Source organism: Salvelinus sp. IW2-2015, linkage group LG13, assembly GCF_002910315.2.
Source record: "Salvelinus sp. IW2-2015 linkage group LG13, ASM291031v2, whole genome shotgun sequence".
NCBI classification, from domain to species: Eukaryota; Metazoa; Chordata; class Actinopteri; order Salmoniformes; family Salmonidae; genus Salvelinus; species Salvelinus sp. IW2-2015.
In genome coordinates, this window is record NC_036853.1 from 28,143,678 (window position 1) to 28,160,942 (window position 17,265).

The 17,265-nt window shown below is 44.7% G+C and overlaps 1 protein-coding gene across 2 annotated transcripts in view; it reads right to left on the reverse strand.

Annotated features, from left to right (window-relative positions):
• Nucleotides 1–251: 251 nt before the first annotated feature.
• The window catches only part of LOC111971562 (BTB/POZ domain-containing protein KCTD1), a 34,694-nt gene continuing 17,680 nt past the window's right edge, over nucleotides 252–17,265 (reverse strand). For both annotated transcript variants that reach the window (XM_023998396.1, XM_023998395.1), the window contains exon 5: nucleotides 252–2,108. In XM_023998396.1, the coding sequence (XP_023854164.1) occupies nucleotides 1,947–2,108 (162 nt within the window). In that variant the 3' untranslated portion in view covers nucleotides 252–1,946. The remainder of the gene's footprint in view (nucleotides 2,109–17,265) is intronic.

The following is a 17,265-nucleotide window of genomic DNA, read 5'->3' on the forward strand; positions in this document are numbered from 1 at the left end:
TAAAGTTAATGCAAACCTCCCCCTCAACTTTCCGGTTTCAATTCTACCGTCAGTCTGCAGTGATGGAAGGCTTAGATTACAAGTGTCCTCTGATCAGTGATTGGAGTGTTCCTCTCACCTGATTGCTAGAGTAGAACTGGCCTAATTAAAATAAACATTTGAGTCAATATTCTCATCATTTAGTTTCCAGAATAACAGTTGACACACACACACATTTTGTATGAAACATTTATTAACATTTTTGTGGTACATTCATCCATACAGGTTTTCCTCTAGTGAAACAGAGGGAGACGGTTTTCGATACAGACCTCAAATCCTCTCTGCTGCTCTGTAATAATCAGAATAAAACATGCATCAATTGAATCTCTGACAAGACACATCTCTTCTATCAATGTGATGAATATAAAATGTTGAAGTCTCATGAAGAACCTCCTCAGAATTCCATTTTCATGACAAGTTAAAGACTTAAAACTGGGAAAACCATATTTTTGGTTTACAACATTTCCTAGAAGAAAGACTTCCATAAGTGCCTCATAATAATAACTGTAGCTTCACAGAACCACATATGACCTTTTATCTATTTAGTTTAGGCTGGGTTCGATTTCCCAGACAAGGATGGCTGTGCTTGTTTGCACTTGTGCTTTTTAACATTCAACTGCATATCTTCCATATTCATCAGTGCCGTTTCTCAATTTTTGAGTTTCAGTCATGACTGCATCCCATTTCTATGACTATTTACATTATTGTAAGAATCTGAATGAATTATTATGACACTACGAAACAATAATCCTACATGAAAACATGAATATTACTATCACAGTGCTGATGTTGCTGCTCTCTGTGTGCTCTAGGTCCCTGCTTGAAGGGAGAGAGGTGTCAGTCACTAGGCAAGTTTCCATTGATCCAGGTTTATTCAACAAAAGCAACGTTGGCTAAAAAAATTGCGACATTTGTAATGGAAACGGCAGTCGTAGGATACATTTTCGAAAGATCTAATACATTTATTCCATTCAAGGGGTGGATTTATTGTGACAAATGATGATGGAATAAATTAAGATTGCAAAAAGAATCAGAAGGTACGCTGGGCATGTGACGTTATCACGTAACTATAAAGCTCCACTCCACATTTATTTCTAAATGCCTACTGCTTGCAACATCAATTTTTCCAACGAAAAAAATACTGTGTTTCTTCGCAAATAGAGTATTGTTTTGACTTTCAACAATGCCTGAATTGCTTTACATTGGAACTTGAAGTTTCACCATGAAATTGTTTCAAATCTTAATAACTAGTGCAAGTTACACCATGACACAGACCACGGCGATAAGTAGGCACATGAGAATGATAAAAATATGGCAAATATTAGTAAATTCTTGCAATCTATCCATTCTGGCTTTTGCGAGCTACCTGAGACATGAAACAGATAGGTGGGCACTTTATTAATGCACAAATTGCCAAAATTGATAATTTAAAACCCTTCAACAACCTCATTACATCTAGCTGTTTTTATCAACACAAGACAGTTCAATGTAAACGCACCGGGACGGACAATTGTTGCATCTACTTCCTATGCAATCTTTCTAAATGTCAACAAAAAATGACTGTACAAGCTAATGGAAACCTAGCTAGTGTCTAGCTGCGTACCGCCAGGTTAGTGACTTCCATGGTTCATGGCGGAGAGGTCATAGTTCTACTGCGCTCCTATTGGTGTAGGTAAGATCACCATCACCGACATAGCACCGACTATGTAAACAAATGACATAATTTAAGAGAAATTGTAGAATTAGGCGGGGTTTATGAATTTGTGGCTGTCGTAACTAGCGACGACCCTACAAATCTAAAACAAACTTCAGGTCAGACTCTCTTGGTGTTCCTTTGGAGATGGAGGCGTGGCTTTCAGCTCCTCTCCTGACCAATCATCCACTGTTACCCCTGACCCGGGCAGGGCTTAGTCCAGTGCTTCCTGTTTGATGCAGATGAGGGTGGGGCCACGCTCTCCGTTGCTCCTCCCCTCCCTGCGTAGGACGTACTCGCTGAAATGGGAGGAGTCTACTCCTCCACCACATGCCCCTGCTATCTCGAACCCTCTCTGCTGCAACCTCTCCAATACCTGTCAATCAAACAGACATGCATTACAGACACCGCACACAAAAACACACACCATTGTGGTCAGAAGTCATTTCAGAGAGGGGCTGATTCAGGGTTGATAGTACCACACAGTCATATAGTCTGTGGAAGAAAACCAACATGTGTGTAAATGTGCAAATGTGTTACTAACAATAGCACAAACAGTGCCCAAAATTATAAACACAACATGTAAAGTGTTATACTCACAAAAAGCTTATTTTTCTCAAATTGTGTGCATTCATTTGTTTACATCCCTGGTAGAAGGCACTTCTCCTTTCCAAGTTAATCCACCACCTGACAGGTGTGGAATATTAAGAAGCTGATTAAACAGCATGATCATTACAAAGGTGCACCTTGTGCTGGGGACAATAAAGTCCACTCTAAAATGTGCAGTTTTGTCATACAACACAATGCCACAGATGTCTCAAGTTTTGAGGGAGCGTACAATTGGCATGCTGACTGCAGGTATGTCCAACAGAACTGTTGCTAGAGAATGATGATTTCTCTACTATATGCCACCTCTATTGTCATTTTAGAGAATTTGGCAGTACATCCAACCGGCCTTACAACCACAGACCATGTGTAACCACGCCTGCCCAGGACCTCCACATCCGGCTTCTTCACCTGCAGGATTGTCTGAGACCAGCCACCCGGAAGCTGAAACTGTGGGTTTGCAAAACCGAAGAATTTATACACAAACTGTCAGAAAACGTCTCAGGGAAGCTCAACTGCGTGGTCGTCCTACTCACCAGAGGAGCACCTATACAAAAGTATGTGGACACCCCTTCAAATTAGTGGATTCGGCTATTTCAGCCACACCCATTGCTGACAGGTGTGTAAAATCGAGCACACAGCCATGCAATCTCCATAGACAAACATTGGCAGTAGAATGGTCTTACTGAAGAGCTCAGTGACTTTCAATGTGGCACCGTCATAGGATGCCACCTTTCCAACAAGTCAGTTAATCAAGTTTCTGCCCTGCTAGAGCTGCCCTGGTCAACTGTAAGTGCCTTTATTGTGAAGTGGAAATGTCTAGGAGAAACAACGGCTCAGCCGTGAAGTGGTAGGCCACACAAGCTCACAGAACGGTACCACCGAGTGCTGAAGCATGTAGCGTGTAAAAATCCTCTGTCCTCGGTTGCGACACTCACTATCGAGTTCCAAACTGCCTCTGGAAGCAATGTTAACACAACTGTTAGTCGGGAGCTTCATGAAATGGGTTTCCATGGCCGAGCAGCAGCACACAAGCCTAAGATCACCATGTGCAACGCCAAGCATCAGCTGGAGTGGTGTAAAGCTCACTGCCATTGGACTCTGAAGTAGTGTTAAAGCGTTAACTGGAGTGATGAATCACGCTTCACCACTTGGCAGTCCGACGGACGAATCTGGGTTTGGCAGATGCCAGGAGAACGCTACCTGCCCCAATGCATAGTGCCAACTGTAAAGTTTGGTGGAGGAGAAATAATGGTCTGGGGCTGTGTTTCATGGTTCGGGCTAGGCCCTTTAGTTCCAGTGAAGATAAATCTTTACGCTACAGCATACAATGACATTCTAGACGAATCTGTGCTTCCAACTTTGTGGACACAGTTTGGGGAATGCCCTTTCCTGTTAGAGCATGACAATGCACCTTTGCACAAAGCGAGGTCCATACAGAAATGGTTTGTCGAGATCGGTGTGGAAGAACTTGACTGGCCTGCACAGAGCCCTGCCCTCAACCCCATCAAACACCATTGGGATGAATTGGAACACCGACTGCGAGCCAGGCCTAATCGCCCAACATCAGTGCCAGACCTCACTAATGCTCTTATGGATGAATGGAAGCAAGTCCCTGCAACAATATTCCAACATCTAGTGGAAAGCCTTCCCAGAAGAGTGGAGGCTATTAGCGGCAAAGGGGGACAAACTCCATATTAATGCCTATGATTTTGGAAGGAGATGTTCTACGAGCAGTTTTCCACATACCTTTGATCATGTAGTGTGTTTATTCCCAGTCATGTGTAACCTATAGATGAAGGCCTAATTATTTAAATCGACTGATTTCCTTATATGAACTGTAACTCAGTAAAATCTTTGACATTGTTGCATATTGCATTTATATTTTTGTTCAGTGTATATTGAAAAATATATTTTAAAATATATGTTGCCATGTATTTTAATGAATGGAAAATGTAGCTTTTTACCTTACATACTGTAGCTTGGCTACATACAAATTAAATGCATAAAACTACAAAGTGCAGCACTAAATTACAACAGCATGCTGTGGTGTAGTTTTAATGAATGACTCATGACTGAGAGAAATTGATGATAAACATAGTGTGGGGGCTGTTTTGTTAGACTTCAGTGCGGCTTTTGACAATATCGATCAGTCTGCTGCTGGAAAAACGTATGTGTTATGGCTTTACACCCCCTGCTATATTGTGGATAAAGAGTTACCTGTCTAACAGAACACAGAGGGTGTTCTTTCATGGAAGCCTCTCCAACATAATCCAGGTAGATTCAGAAATTCCCCAAGGCAGCTGTTTAGGTTCCTTACATTTTAAAATCTTTACTAACGACATGCCACTGGCTTTGAGTAAAGCCAGTGTGTTTATGTATGCAGATGACTCAACACTATACTTGTCAGCTACTACAGCAACTGAAATGACTGCAACACTTAAAGACCTGCAGTTAGTTTCAGAACGGGTGGCAAGGAATAAGTTAGTCCTGAATATTTCAAAAACTAAAAGCATTGTATTTGGGACAAATCATTCACTAAACCCTAAACCTCAACTAAATCATGTAATGAATAATGTGGAAATCGAGCACGTTGAGGTGACTAAACTGCTTGTAATAACCCTGGATTGTAAACTGTCATGGTCAAAACATATTGATACAACAGTAGCTAAGACGGGGAGAAGTCTGTCCATAATAAAGCATTACAGTGCCTTCTTTACAACACTATCAACAAGACAAGTCCAACAATCCTTAGTTTTGTCGCACCTGGACTACTGTTCAGTAGAGTGGTCAGGTCCCACAAAGATGGACTTTACAATTGGCTCAGAACAGGGCAGCACGGATGGCCCTTAAAAGTACACAGGGAGCTAACTTGAATTATATGCATGTCAATCTCTCATGGCTCAAAGTGGAAGCGAGATTGACTTCATCACTCCTTGTTTTTGTAAGAAGTGTTGACAAGCTTCCGGCGCCGAAAAGAGATGGCCGCCTCGCTTCGTGTTCCTTGGAAAATATGCAGTATTTTGTTTTTTTACGTGTTATTTCTTACATCGGTACCCCGGGTAATCTTAGGTTTCATTACATACAGTCGGGAGGAACTACTGAATATACGATTAACGTCAACTCATCATCGTTCCTACCAGGAATATGACTTTCCCGAAACGGATCCAGTGTTTTGCCTTCCACACAATACAATGGATCTGATCCCAGCCGGCGACCCTGTGCGACGCCGAAAAAGGGGAAAACGTGGCGGTCTCGTGGTCAGGCTTCGGAGACGGGCACATGCGCTCCACTCCCTAGCATACTACTCGCCAATGTCCAGTCTTGACAATAAGGTTGATGAAATCCGAGCACGGGTAGCATTCCAGAGAGACATCAGGGATTGCAACGTGCTCTGCTTCACGGAAACATGGCTAACTCAAGGGACGCTAACGGAGTCGGTGCAGCCAGCTGGTTTCTTCATGCATCGCGCCGACAGAAACAAACATCTTTCCGGTAAGAAGAGGGGGGGGGGGTATGCCTTATGATTAACGAGAAGTGGTGTGATCATCATAACAACACACAAGAATCAAGTCGTTCTGTTCACCTGATCTAGAACTCCTCACAATCAAATGTCGACCGCATTATCTACCAAGGGAATTCTCGTCAATCATAATCACAGCCGTATACATTCCCCCCAAGCAGACACATCGATGGCCCTGAACGAACTTTATCTGACTCTTTGTAAACTGGAAACCACACACCCTGAGGCTGCATTCATCTAGCTGGGGATTTTAACAAGGCTAATCTAAAAACACAAACTCCCTAAATTTCTATCAGCATATCGATTGTGCTACCAGGGCTGGAAAAAACTAGACCATTGTTATACTAATTTCCGCGACGCTTATAAGGCCCTCCGCCGCCCCTTTCGGAAAAGCTGACCACGACTCCATTTTTGTTTGATTCCAGCCTACAAACAGAAACTCAACAACAAGCTCCCGCGCTCAGGTCTGTTCAACGCTGGTCCGACCAATCTGAATCCACGCTTCAAGACTGCTTCGATCACGCGGGATTGGAATATGTTCCGCATCGCGTCCAACAACAATATTGACGAATATGCTGATTCGGTGAGCGAGTTCATTAGGAAGTGCATTGACGATGTCGTACCCACAGCAACGATAAAAACATTCCCAAACAGAAACCGTGGATTGACGGCAGCATTCGCTGTGAAACTGAAAGCGCGAACCACTGCTTTTAACCAGGGCAAGGTGACCGGAAGCATGACCGAATACAAACAGTGTAGCTATTCTCTCCGCAAGGCAATCAAACAGGCTAAGTCTCAGTACAGAGCACAAATCGAGTCGAAATTCAACAGCTCAGACACAAGAGGTATGTGGCAGGGTCTAACAGTCAATCACGGGATTACAAAAAGAAAACAGCCCCGTCGAGGACCAGGATGTCTTGCTCCCAGACAGGCTAAACAACTTTTTTGCCCGCTTTGAGGACAATACAGTGCCACTGACACGGCCCCCTACCAAAACCTGCGGCTCTCCTTACTGCAGCCGAGGTGAGTAATACATTTAAACGTGTTAACCCTCGCAAGGCTGCAGGCCCAGACGGCAATTCCAGCCGCGTCCTCAGAGCATGCGCAGACCAGCTGGCTGGTGTGTTTACGGACATATTCAATCAATCCTTATCCCAGTCTGCTGTTCCACATGCTTCAAGAGGGCCACCATTGTTCCTGTTCCAAGAAAGCTAAGGTAACTGAGCTAAACGACTACCGCCCCGTAGCACTCACTTCCGTCATCATGAAGTGCTTTGAGAGACTAGTCAAGGACCATATCACCTCCACCCTACCGGACACCCTAGACCCACTCCAATTTGCTTACCGACCCAATAGGTCCACAGACGACGCAATCGCAACCACACTGCACACTGCCCTAACCCATCTGGACAAGAGGAATACCCATGTGAGAATGCTGTTCATCGATTACAGCTCAGCATTTAACACCATAGTACCCTCCAAACTCGTCATCAAGCTCGGACCCTGGGTCTCGACCCCGCCCTGTGCAACTGGGTCCTGGACTTCCTGACGGGCCGCCCCAGGTGGTGAGGGTAGGTAACAACATCTCCACCCCGCTGATCCTCAACACTGGGGCCCCACAAGGGTGCGTTCTGAGCCCTCTCCTGTACTCCCTGTTCACCCACGACTGCGTGGCCATGCACGCCTCCAACTCAATCATCAAGTTTGCGGATGACACTACAGTGGTAGGCTTGATCACCAACAACGACGAGACGCTACAGGGAGGAGGTGAGGGCCCTCGGAGTGTGGTGTCAGAAAAAACCTCATACTCAACGTCAACAAAACAAAGGAGATGATTGTGGACTTCAGGAAACAGCAGAGGGAGCACCCCTATCCACATCGACGGGTCAGTAGTGGAGAAGGTGTACACATCACGGACAAACTGAATTGGTCCACCCACACAGACAGCGTTGTGAAGAAGGCGCAGCAGCGCCTCTTCAACCTCAGGAGGCTGAAGAAATTCGGCTTGTCACAAAAGCACTCACAAACTTCTACAGATGCACAATCGAGAGCATCCTGTCGGGCTGTATCACCGCCTGGTACGGCAACTGCTCCGCCCACAACCGTAAGGCTCTCCAGAGGGTAGTGAGGTCTGCAGAACGCATCACCAGGGGCAAACTACCTGCCCTCCAGGACACCTACACCACCCGATGTCACAGGAAGGCCATAAAGATCATCAAGGACAACAACCACCCAAGCCACTGCCTGTTCACCCCGCTATCATCCAGAAGGCGAGGTCAGTACAGGTGCATCAAAGCAGGGACCGAGGACTGAAAAACAGCTTCTATCTCAAGGCCATCAGACTGTTAAAACAGCCACTACATTTAGCGGCCGCTGCCAACATACTGACTCAACTCCAGCCACTTTAAAAATGGGAATTGATGGAAATTATGTAAAAATGTACCACTAGCCACTTTAAGCAATGCCACTTAATACAATGTTTACATACCCTACATTACCCATCTCATATGTATATACGGTACTCTATATCATCTACTGCATCTTGCCATCTTTATGCAATACATGATCACTAGCCACTTTAAACTATGCCACTTTATGTTTACATACCCTACAGTACTCATCTCATACGTATATACCGTACTCTATACCATCTACTGCATCTGCCATGCCGTTCTGTACCACCACTCATTCATATATCTTTATGTACATATTCTTTATCCCTTTACACTTGTGTGTGTGTGTAAGGTAGTAGTGTGGAATTGTTAGGTTAGATTACTGTTGGTTATTACTGCATTGTCGGAACTAGAAGCACAAGCATTTCGCTACACTCGCATTAACATCTGCTAACCATGTGTATGTGACTAATAAAATTTGATTTGATTTGATTTGAAGCTGAATGTCCCGAGCTGTCTGTTTAACCTACTAGCACACAGCTCGGACACCCATGCATACCCCACAAGACATGCCACCGGAGGTTTCTTCACAATCTCCAAGTCCAGAACAGACTATGGGAGGAGCACAGTACTACATAGATCCATGACTACATGGAACTCTATTTCACATCAGGTAACTGATGCAAGCAGTAGAATCAGATTAAAAATCTGATTAAAAAACTGGTAAACATACACCTTATGGAACAGAAGAGGCACACACAAAGGTACAGACACACGCATACGCACTCTACACACGTACATTGTAATATTGTTGTATGGTGGTATTATACATTTTGTATTATAGATATGTAGTGGTGTAATAATGTTATAATGTTTAATCTTTTGTTTTAGATGCAATGTAAGTACCTTAATGTGTTTGGACCCCAGGAAGAGTAGCTGCTGCCTTAGCAGCAGCTAATGGAAATCCCTAATAAATACAAATACAAATGACTGACAAATAAAAGTGTGCTTTCAATAATCTTTATTTTTTTGCTCAAATAACTTGGTCCATTGTTGAATTGTGTCATGTTAGTCACTGGGAGGTGGAATCTGAAACACAAATTATAATGTACAAATTACCTCTGTGCAGTTAACATCTGTATTTGAACATCAAATTGATACAATGCAGATTCCTTCACCTGCAGTTTATATTTTCAGACTCACATGTTGAGAGTTACCCCGTGGATAACGCAGAGACAGAGTCAGTGAAACGCTTCCACATAAGATGAAGAATTAGGGGTTAATGTTCATGAACATCAAATTGATACTTACAATGCAGATTCCTTTACCTTCAGTGTCCATTGCAGACTCAATAGCCGAAAGTTACCCTGTGGATAATTTAGAGACAGAGAGTCAGTGAAACACTTCTACACAAGATGAAGAATAAATAAGGGGTTAATGTTCATGAACAAATTTAAATTTCATTGGGAACTAGCTAGCTAAATGATACAAAAGACTACTTACATTGGCTGTCCATAGGCAGCTGAGGCTCCAGACTAGAAGGATAATGGATAATGTTTTGCTAGAGATAATCTAGCAAGTATCAGAGACACCCAACCCTCACTAAAGCCAGCTAAGCTAGCTAGGTAGCAAGCAACACAATGCTTGGTTGGCCAATAACATTTAATAATAGCTTTGGAAAATAAAATTTAAAAAAATACATACGGTGCATTCGGAAAATATTCAGACCCCTTGACTTTTTCAACATTTTGTTAAGTTACAACCTTATTCTAAAATTGATTTTTTTTTTTAAACTCAGCAATCTACACACAATACCCCATAATGACAAAGTGAAAACAGTTTTTTTGAATTTTTTGCAAATGTTTTACAAAAAAAAAACAGAAATACCTTATTTACATAAATATTCAGACCCTTTGATATGAGACTCGAAATTGAGCTCAGGTGCATTCTGTTTCCATTGATCATCATTCAGATGTTTCTACAACTTGATTGGAGTCCACCTATGGTAAATTCAATTAATTGGACATGATTTGGAAAGGCACACACCTGTCTATATAAGGTCCCACAGTTGACAGGACTGTGTCGAAGCACAGATCTGGGGAAGGGTACAAAAAAATATCTGCAGGATTGAAGGTCACCAAGAACACAGTGGCCTCCATCATTCTTAAATGGAAGAAGTTTGGAACCACCAAGGCTCTTCCTAGAACTGTCTGCCCGGCAAAACTGAGCAATCGGCGGAGAAAAGCCTTGGTCAAGGAGGTGACCAAGAACCAGACGGTCACTCTGACAGAGCTCCAGAGTACCTCTGTGGAAATGGGAGAACCTTCCAGAAGGACAACCATCTCTGCAGCACGCCACCAATCAGGCCATTATGGTAGAGTGGCCAAACGGAAACCACTCCTCAGTAAAAGGCACATGACAGCCCACTTGGAGTTTGCCAAAAAGCACCTAGCACCTCTCTGACCATGATAAAAAATAATCTCTGGTCTGATGAAACCAAAAGTGAACTCTTTGGCCTGAATGCCAAGCATCACGCCTGGAGGAAACCTGGCACCATCCCTACGGTGAAGCATGGTGGTGGCAGCATCATGCTGTGGGGATGTTTTTCAGCAGCAGGGACTGGGAGACTAGTCAGGATCGAGGCAAAGATGAACGGAACAAAGTACAGCAATTTTTTATTTAACCAGGCAAGTCAGTTAAGAACAAATTCTTATTTACAATGATGGCCTACCTCAGCCAAACCCGGACAACGCTGGGCCAATTGTGTGCCACCCTATGAGACTCCCAATCACGGCCAGATGTGATGCAGCCTGGATTCAAACCAGGTACTGCAGTGAAGCCTCCTGCACTGAGATGCAGTGTCTTAGACCACTGCGCCACTCGGGAGCCTCAGAAGCAAGATCCTTGATGAAAACCTGCTCCAGAGCGCTCAGGACCTCAGACTGGGGTGGAGATTCACCTTCCAACAGGAGAACGACACTAAGCACACAGCCAAGACAATGCAGGAGTGGCCTCGGGACAAGTCTCTGAATGTCTTTGAGTGGCCCAGCCAGAGCCCGGATTTGAACCCGATCAAACATCTCTGGAGAGACCTGAAAATAGCTGTGCAGCAAAGCTCCCCATCCAACCTGACAGAGCGTGAGAGGATCTGCAGACAAGAATGGTAGAAACTCCCCAAATATGCAAAAATGTCTAATAACCTATTTTTGCTTTGTCATTATGGGGTATTGTGTGTAGATCGATGAGGAAGAAAGACAATTTTATCAATTTTAGAATAAAGCTGTAACGTAACAAAATGTGGAAGAAGTCAAGGGGTCTGAATACTTTCTGAAGGCACTGTACATGACATTAACTCTACTTGGCTCTATTCCAGGACAACTCTTATCAACTTTAATTTTCAAAACAATTCTTACCTTGGACAGTCACACTGCATGTTGGTGGCAAGCTAAAGAAGGAGCTAGGTAGCTTTGTTAGCAAATTGATGAAAACTCTTGCTTGCAGTTGAAGAAGTGATCTTCTTCCTCTGTTACCCACCCGGTTAAAAACATATTTTAATTCAATGTTATGAACGTATAATCAAATAAAATGCCATTATCCACGAGAAAGCTTTCTGATGGTGGCACCTGCTCTTCTCCTTCTTCTAGAGAAAATTCTAAATTGCAATGGTTGCTCTGTCAGTTGGAGGCGGGGCTTGGGAACGTTTCAAATTGTGATTGACAGCTCAGGAAATTTTTATTTTAATATATCTTAAAATATATTTACAGATATGTTCTACGTTCAAGTGACTTTTCGAAATAAACACCTTATTTAAGGTACAGTGCCTTGCAAAAGTATTCACCCCCTTGGCATTTTTCCTATTTTGTTGCATTACAACCTGTAATTTAAATTGATTTTTAATTGGATTTCATGTAATGGACATACACAAAATAGTTCAAATTGGTGAAGTGAAATGAAAAAGAATAAATATATAAAATAAAAAAAATGGAAAAGTGGTGCGTGCACATGTATTCACCCCCTTTGCTATCAAGCACCTAAATAAGATCTGGTGCAACCAATTATCTTCAGAAGTAACATAATTAGTTAAATAAAGTCCCCCTGTGTGCAATCTAAGTGTCACATGATCTCTGATATCGAATCCAAGATGGCGTAGCAGTCGGACGTGTGTTGTCTTGTCTTGTCCCGTGTAAATAGTCTTCGTATTTTTCGTATACATTTCGTTATATTTTATTTCACTTTCCATCTAGGAACTGAATATACATTCCTACATTCCGCCTCACCCATGTGGTACGGACCTGCTATTTTTTATACTTTAGAACCGTAACCCAATCAGAAGCTAGCCAGATAACTAGTAGTCGTTAGCCACTGCTGCGGTCTTCACCTTAACCGTGGACACAGCCAGCTTCAATACCGGCCAATACCTGCCAGTCTGCAAGCGCGATATCAACCAGAGCATATAGGACTGCTTTTTCTCTACCACATCACCGGATTCCTGACGCAAGCTCTGGACAATTACACCGTATCATCACAGCTAGCTAGCTGCAACCGAGTGGCTACTACTGGCTACACCCTCTGTCCCGAAGCAAGCACCAGTTAGCCTTGAGCTAGCCTCGAGCTAGGCCCATCTGCCGGCTAGCCGGAGGTCTACCAGCGAATTCTTGGGCTACAATACCTCTTTTGCCAATTGGACTGGACCTTTTTTGCCGACACAGGACTTGCCAATCCATCACAACTGGTCTAAATCAGCTACAAGCTAATTTAGCCATTTTTTTGCCGCTGCTAGTAGCTTTTACCTTCTGCACAGACACCAGCCCTGTTATTAGCCTGGATATTACTCACCTATTTACCAGCATCGGACTGTCTCTCGACAACAACGCCGGATTCCTGCCGTAATCCCTGAGCCACTACTTCTGATCCTCACAGCTAGCTTGCAGCTAGCGCAGCTAGCGCCACTGCCACGAAGCTAGCCAGTTAGCAAACACAATTCTACAATTCACAACCTCTCTTTGCCATCCGGCTTGGATCTCTGTGACACGACCACGTCTGAGCAGACCCCCTCCGTCTGAGCAGACCACCCCCGGGCTACTAACTTTAAACGCCGCGTGCTAGCTTAGTGGAGCCCTCCCTGCTCCATCTACGGGCTGCCCCTGGACACTATGATCACTTGGCTACTAGCTGATGCATGCTTGACTGTCCATTAATTCACGGTACTCCATTCTGTTTATTTGTGTTTTATCTGTCGGCTCTGTGCTTTAACTCAGGATCTGTGTGTAGTTAATCCGACCCTCTCTGCCTAGTCGTCGCCATTTTTACCTGTTGTTGCTGTGTTAGACTAGCACCCTGTTATTGCTGCTGTTATCTTACCTGTTGTTTTAGCTAGCTCTCCCAATCAAGACCTGCAATCACTTTATGCCTTATTGTATGTCTCTCTCAAATATCAATATGCCTTGCATACTGTTGTTCAGGCTAGTTATCATATCATTGTTTTGGTTTGCAATGGACCCTGTAGTCCACTCTCCGTACTCTGATACCTCCTTTGTCCCACCGCCCACACATGCGGTGACCTCACCCATTGAGACCAGCATGTCCAGAGATACAACCTCTCTTATCATCACCCAGTGCCTGGGCTTGCCTCCGCTGTACCGCGCGCCCACAACCCCTGTCTGCACATTATGCCAGAATCTATTCTACCACGCCCATAAATCTGCTCCTTTTATTCTTTGTCCCCAACGCTCTAGGCGACCAGTTTGATAGCCTTTAGCCGCACCTCATCCTACTACTCCTCTGTTCCTCGGTGATGTGGAGGTAAACCAGGCCCTGCATGTCCCCAGTCACCCTCATTTGTTGACTTCTGTGATCGAAAAAGCCTTGGCCTCATGCATGTCAACATCAGAAGCCTCCTCCCTAAGTTTGCCTTACTCACCGCTTTAGCACACTCTGCCAACCCTGATGTCCTTGCCGTGTCCGAATCCTGGCTTAGGAAGGCCACCAAAAATTCTGAGATTTCCATACCCAACTATAACACTTTCCGTCAAGATAGAACTGCCAAAGGGGAGGAGTTGCAATCTACTGCAGAGATAGCCTGCAAAGTTTCGTCATACTTTCCAGGTCTATGCCCAAACAGTTCGAACTTCTAATTTTAAAAATTAATCTCTCCAGAAATAAGTCTCTCACTGTTGCGCCTGCTACCGACCCCCTCAGCTCCCAGCTGTGCCCTGGAACCCATCTGTGAATTGATCGCTCCCATCTAGCTTCAGAGTTTTGTTCTGTTAGGTGACCTAAACTGGATATGCTTAACACCCCGGCAGTCCTACAATCCAAGCTTGATGCCCTCAATCTCACACAAATCATCAAGGAACCCACCAGGTACAACCTAAATCCGTAAACATGGGCACCCTAATAGACATTATCCTGACCAACCTGCCCTCCAAATACACCTCTGCTGTCTTCAATCAAAGTCTCAGCGATCACTGCCTCATTGCCTGTATCCGCCACGGGTCCGCGGTCAAACGACCACCCCTCATCACTGTCAAACGCTCCTAAAACTTCTGCGAGCAGGCCTTTCTAATCGACCTGGCCCGGGTACCCTGGAAGGATATTGACCTCATCCCGTCAGTTGAGGATGCCTGGTCATTCTTTAAATGTTACTTCCTCACCATATTAGACAAGCATGCTCCGTTCAAAAAAGCGAAACCAAGAACAGATATAGCCCTTGGTTCACTCCAGACCTGACTGCCCTCGACCAGCACAAAAAACTCCTGTGGCGAACTGCAATAGCATCGAAGAGCCCCCGCGATATGCAACTGTTCAGGGAAGTCAGGAACCAATACACAAGTCAGTCAGGAAAGCAAAGGCCAGCTTTTTCAAGCAGAAATTTGCATCCTGTAGCTCTAACTCCAAAAAGTTCTGGGATACTGTAAAGTCCATGGAGAACAAGAGCACCTCCTCCCAGCTGCCCACTGCACTGAGGCTAGGTAACACGGTCACCACCGATAAATCCGTGATAATCGAAGACTTCAACAAGCATTTCTCAATGGCTGGCCATGCCTTCCTCCTGGCGACTCCAACCTTGGCCAACAGCCCCCGCCCCCCGCTGCTACTCGCCCAAGCCTCCCCAGCTTCTCCTTTACCCAAATCCAGATAGCAGATGTTCTGAAAGAGCTGAAAAACCTGGACCCATACAAATCAGCTGGGCTTGACAATCTGGACCCCCTATTTTCTGAAACTGTCCGCCGCACATTGTAGCACCCCCTATTACCAGCCTGTTCAACCTCTCCTTCGTATCATCTGAGATCCCCAAGGATTGGAAAGTTGCCGCGGTCATCCCCCTTTCAAAGGGGGAGACACCCTGGACCCAAACTGTTACAGACCTATATCCACCCGCCCTGCCTATCTAAGGTCTTCGAAAGCCAAGTCAACAAACAGATCACTGACCATCTCGAATCCCACCGTACCTTCCCGCTGTGCAATCCGGTTTCCGAGCCGGTCACGGGTGCACCTCAGCCACGCTCAAGGTACTAAACGATATCATAACCGCCATCGATAAAAAATTACTGTGCAGCCGTCTTCATCGACCTGGCCAAGGCTTTCGACTCTGTCAATCACCGTATTCTTATCGGCAGACTCAGTAGCCTCGGTTTTTCTAATGACTGCCTTGCCTGGTTCACCAACTACTTTGCAGACAGAGTTCAGTGTGTCAAATCGGAGGGCATGTTGTCCGGTCCTCTGGCAGTCTCTATGGGGTACCACAGGGTTCAATTCTCGGGCCGACTCTTTTCTCTGTATACATCAATGATGTTGCTCTTGCTGCGGGCGATTCCCTGATCCACCTCTACGCAGACGACACCATTCTATATACTTCCGGCCCTTCCTTGGACACTGTGCTATCTAACCTCCAAACGAGCTTCAATGCCATACAACACTCCTTCCGTGGCCTCAACTGCTCTTAAACGCTAGTAAAACCAAATGCATGCTTTCAACCGTTCGCTGCCTGCACCCGCACGCCCGACTAGCATCACCACCCTGGACGGTTCCGACCTAGAATATGTGGACATCTATAAGTACCTAGGTGTCTGGCTAGACTGCAAATCTCCTTCCAGACTCATATCAAACATCTCCAATCCAAAATCAAATCAAGAATCGGCTTTCTATTCCGCAACAAAGCCTCCTTCCTCACGCCGCCAAACTTACCCTAGTAAAACTGACTTACTACGATCCTCGACTTCGGCATGTCATCTAAAAATAGCTTCCAATACTCTACTCAGCAAACTGGATGCAGTTTATCACAGTGCCATTCGTTTTGTTACTAAAGCACCTTATACGACCCACCACTGCGACCTGTATGCCCTAGTCGGCTGGCCCTCGCTACATGTTCGTCGTCAGACCCACTGGCTCCAGGTCATCTACAAGGCTATGCTAGGTAAAGTGCCGCCTTATCTCAGTTCACTGGTCACGATGGCTACACCCACCCGCAGCCGCGCTCCAGCAGGTGTATCTCACTGATCATCCCTAAAGCCAAAACCTCATTTGGACGCCTTTCCTTCCAGTTCTCTGCTGCCTGCGACTGGAATGAATTGCAAAAATCTCTGAAGTTGGAGACTTTTATCTCCCTCAACAATCTTAAAAATCTGCTATCCGAGCAGCTAACCGATCGCTGCAGCTGTACATAGTCCATCTGTAAACTACCACCCAATTTACCTACCTCACCCCCATACTGCTTTATTTATTTACTTTTCTGCTCTTTTGCACACCAGTATCTCTTCTTGCACATGATCATCTGATGATTTATCACTCCAGTGTTAATCTGCTAAATTGTAATTATTCGATTTATTGCCTACCTCATGCCTTTTGCACACATTGTATATAGATTCTCTTTTTTTTCTACCATGTTATTGACTTGTTTATTGTTTACTCCATGTGTAACTCTGTGTTGTCTGTTCACACTGCTATGCTTTATCTTGGCCAGGTCGCAGTTGCAAATGAGAACTTGTTCTCAACTAGCCTACCTGGTTAAA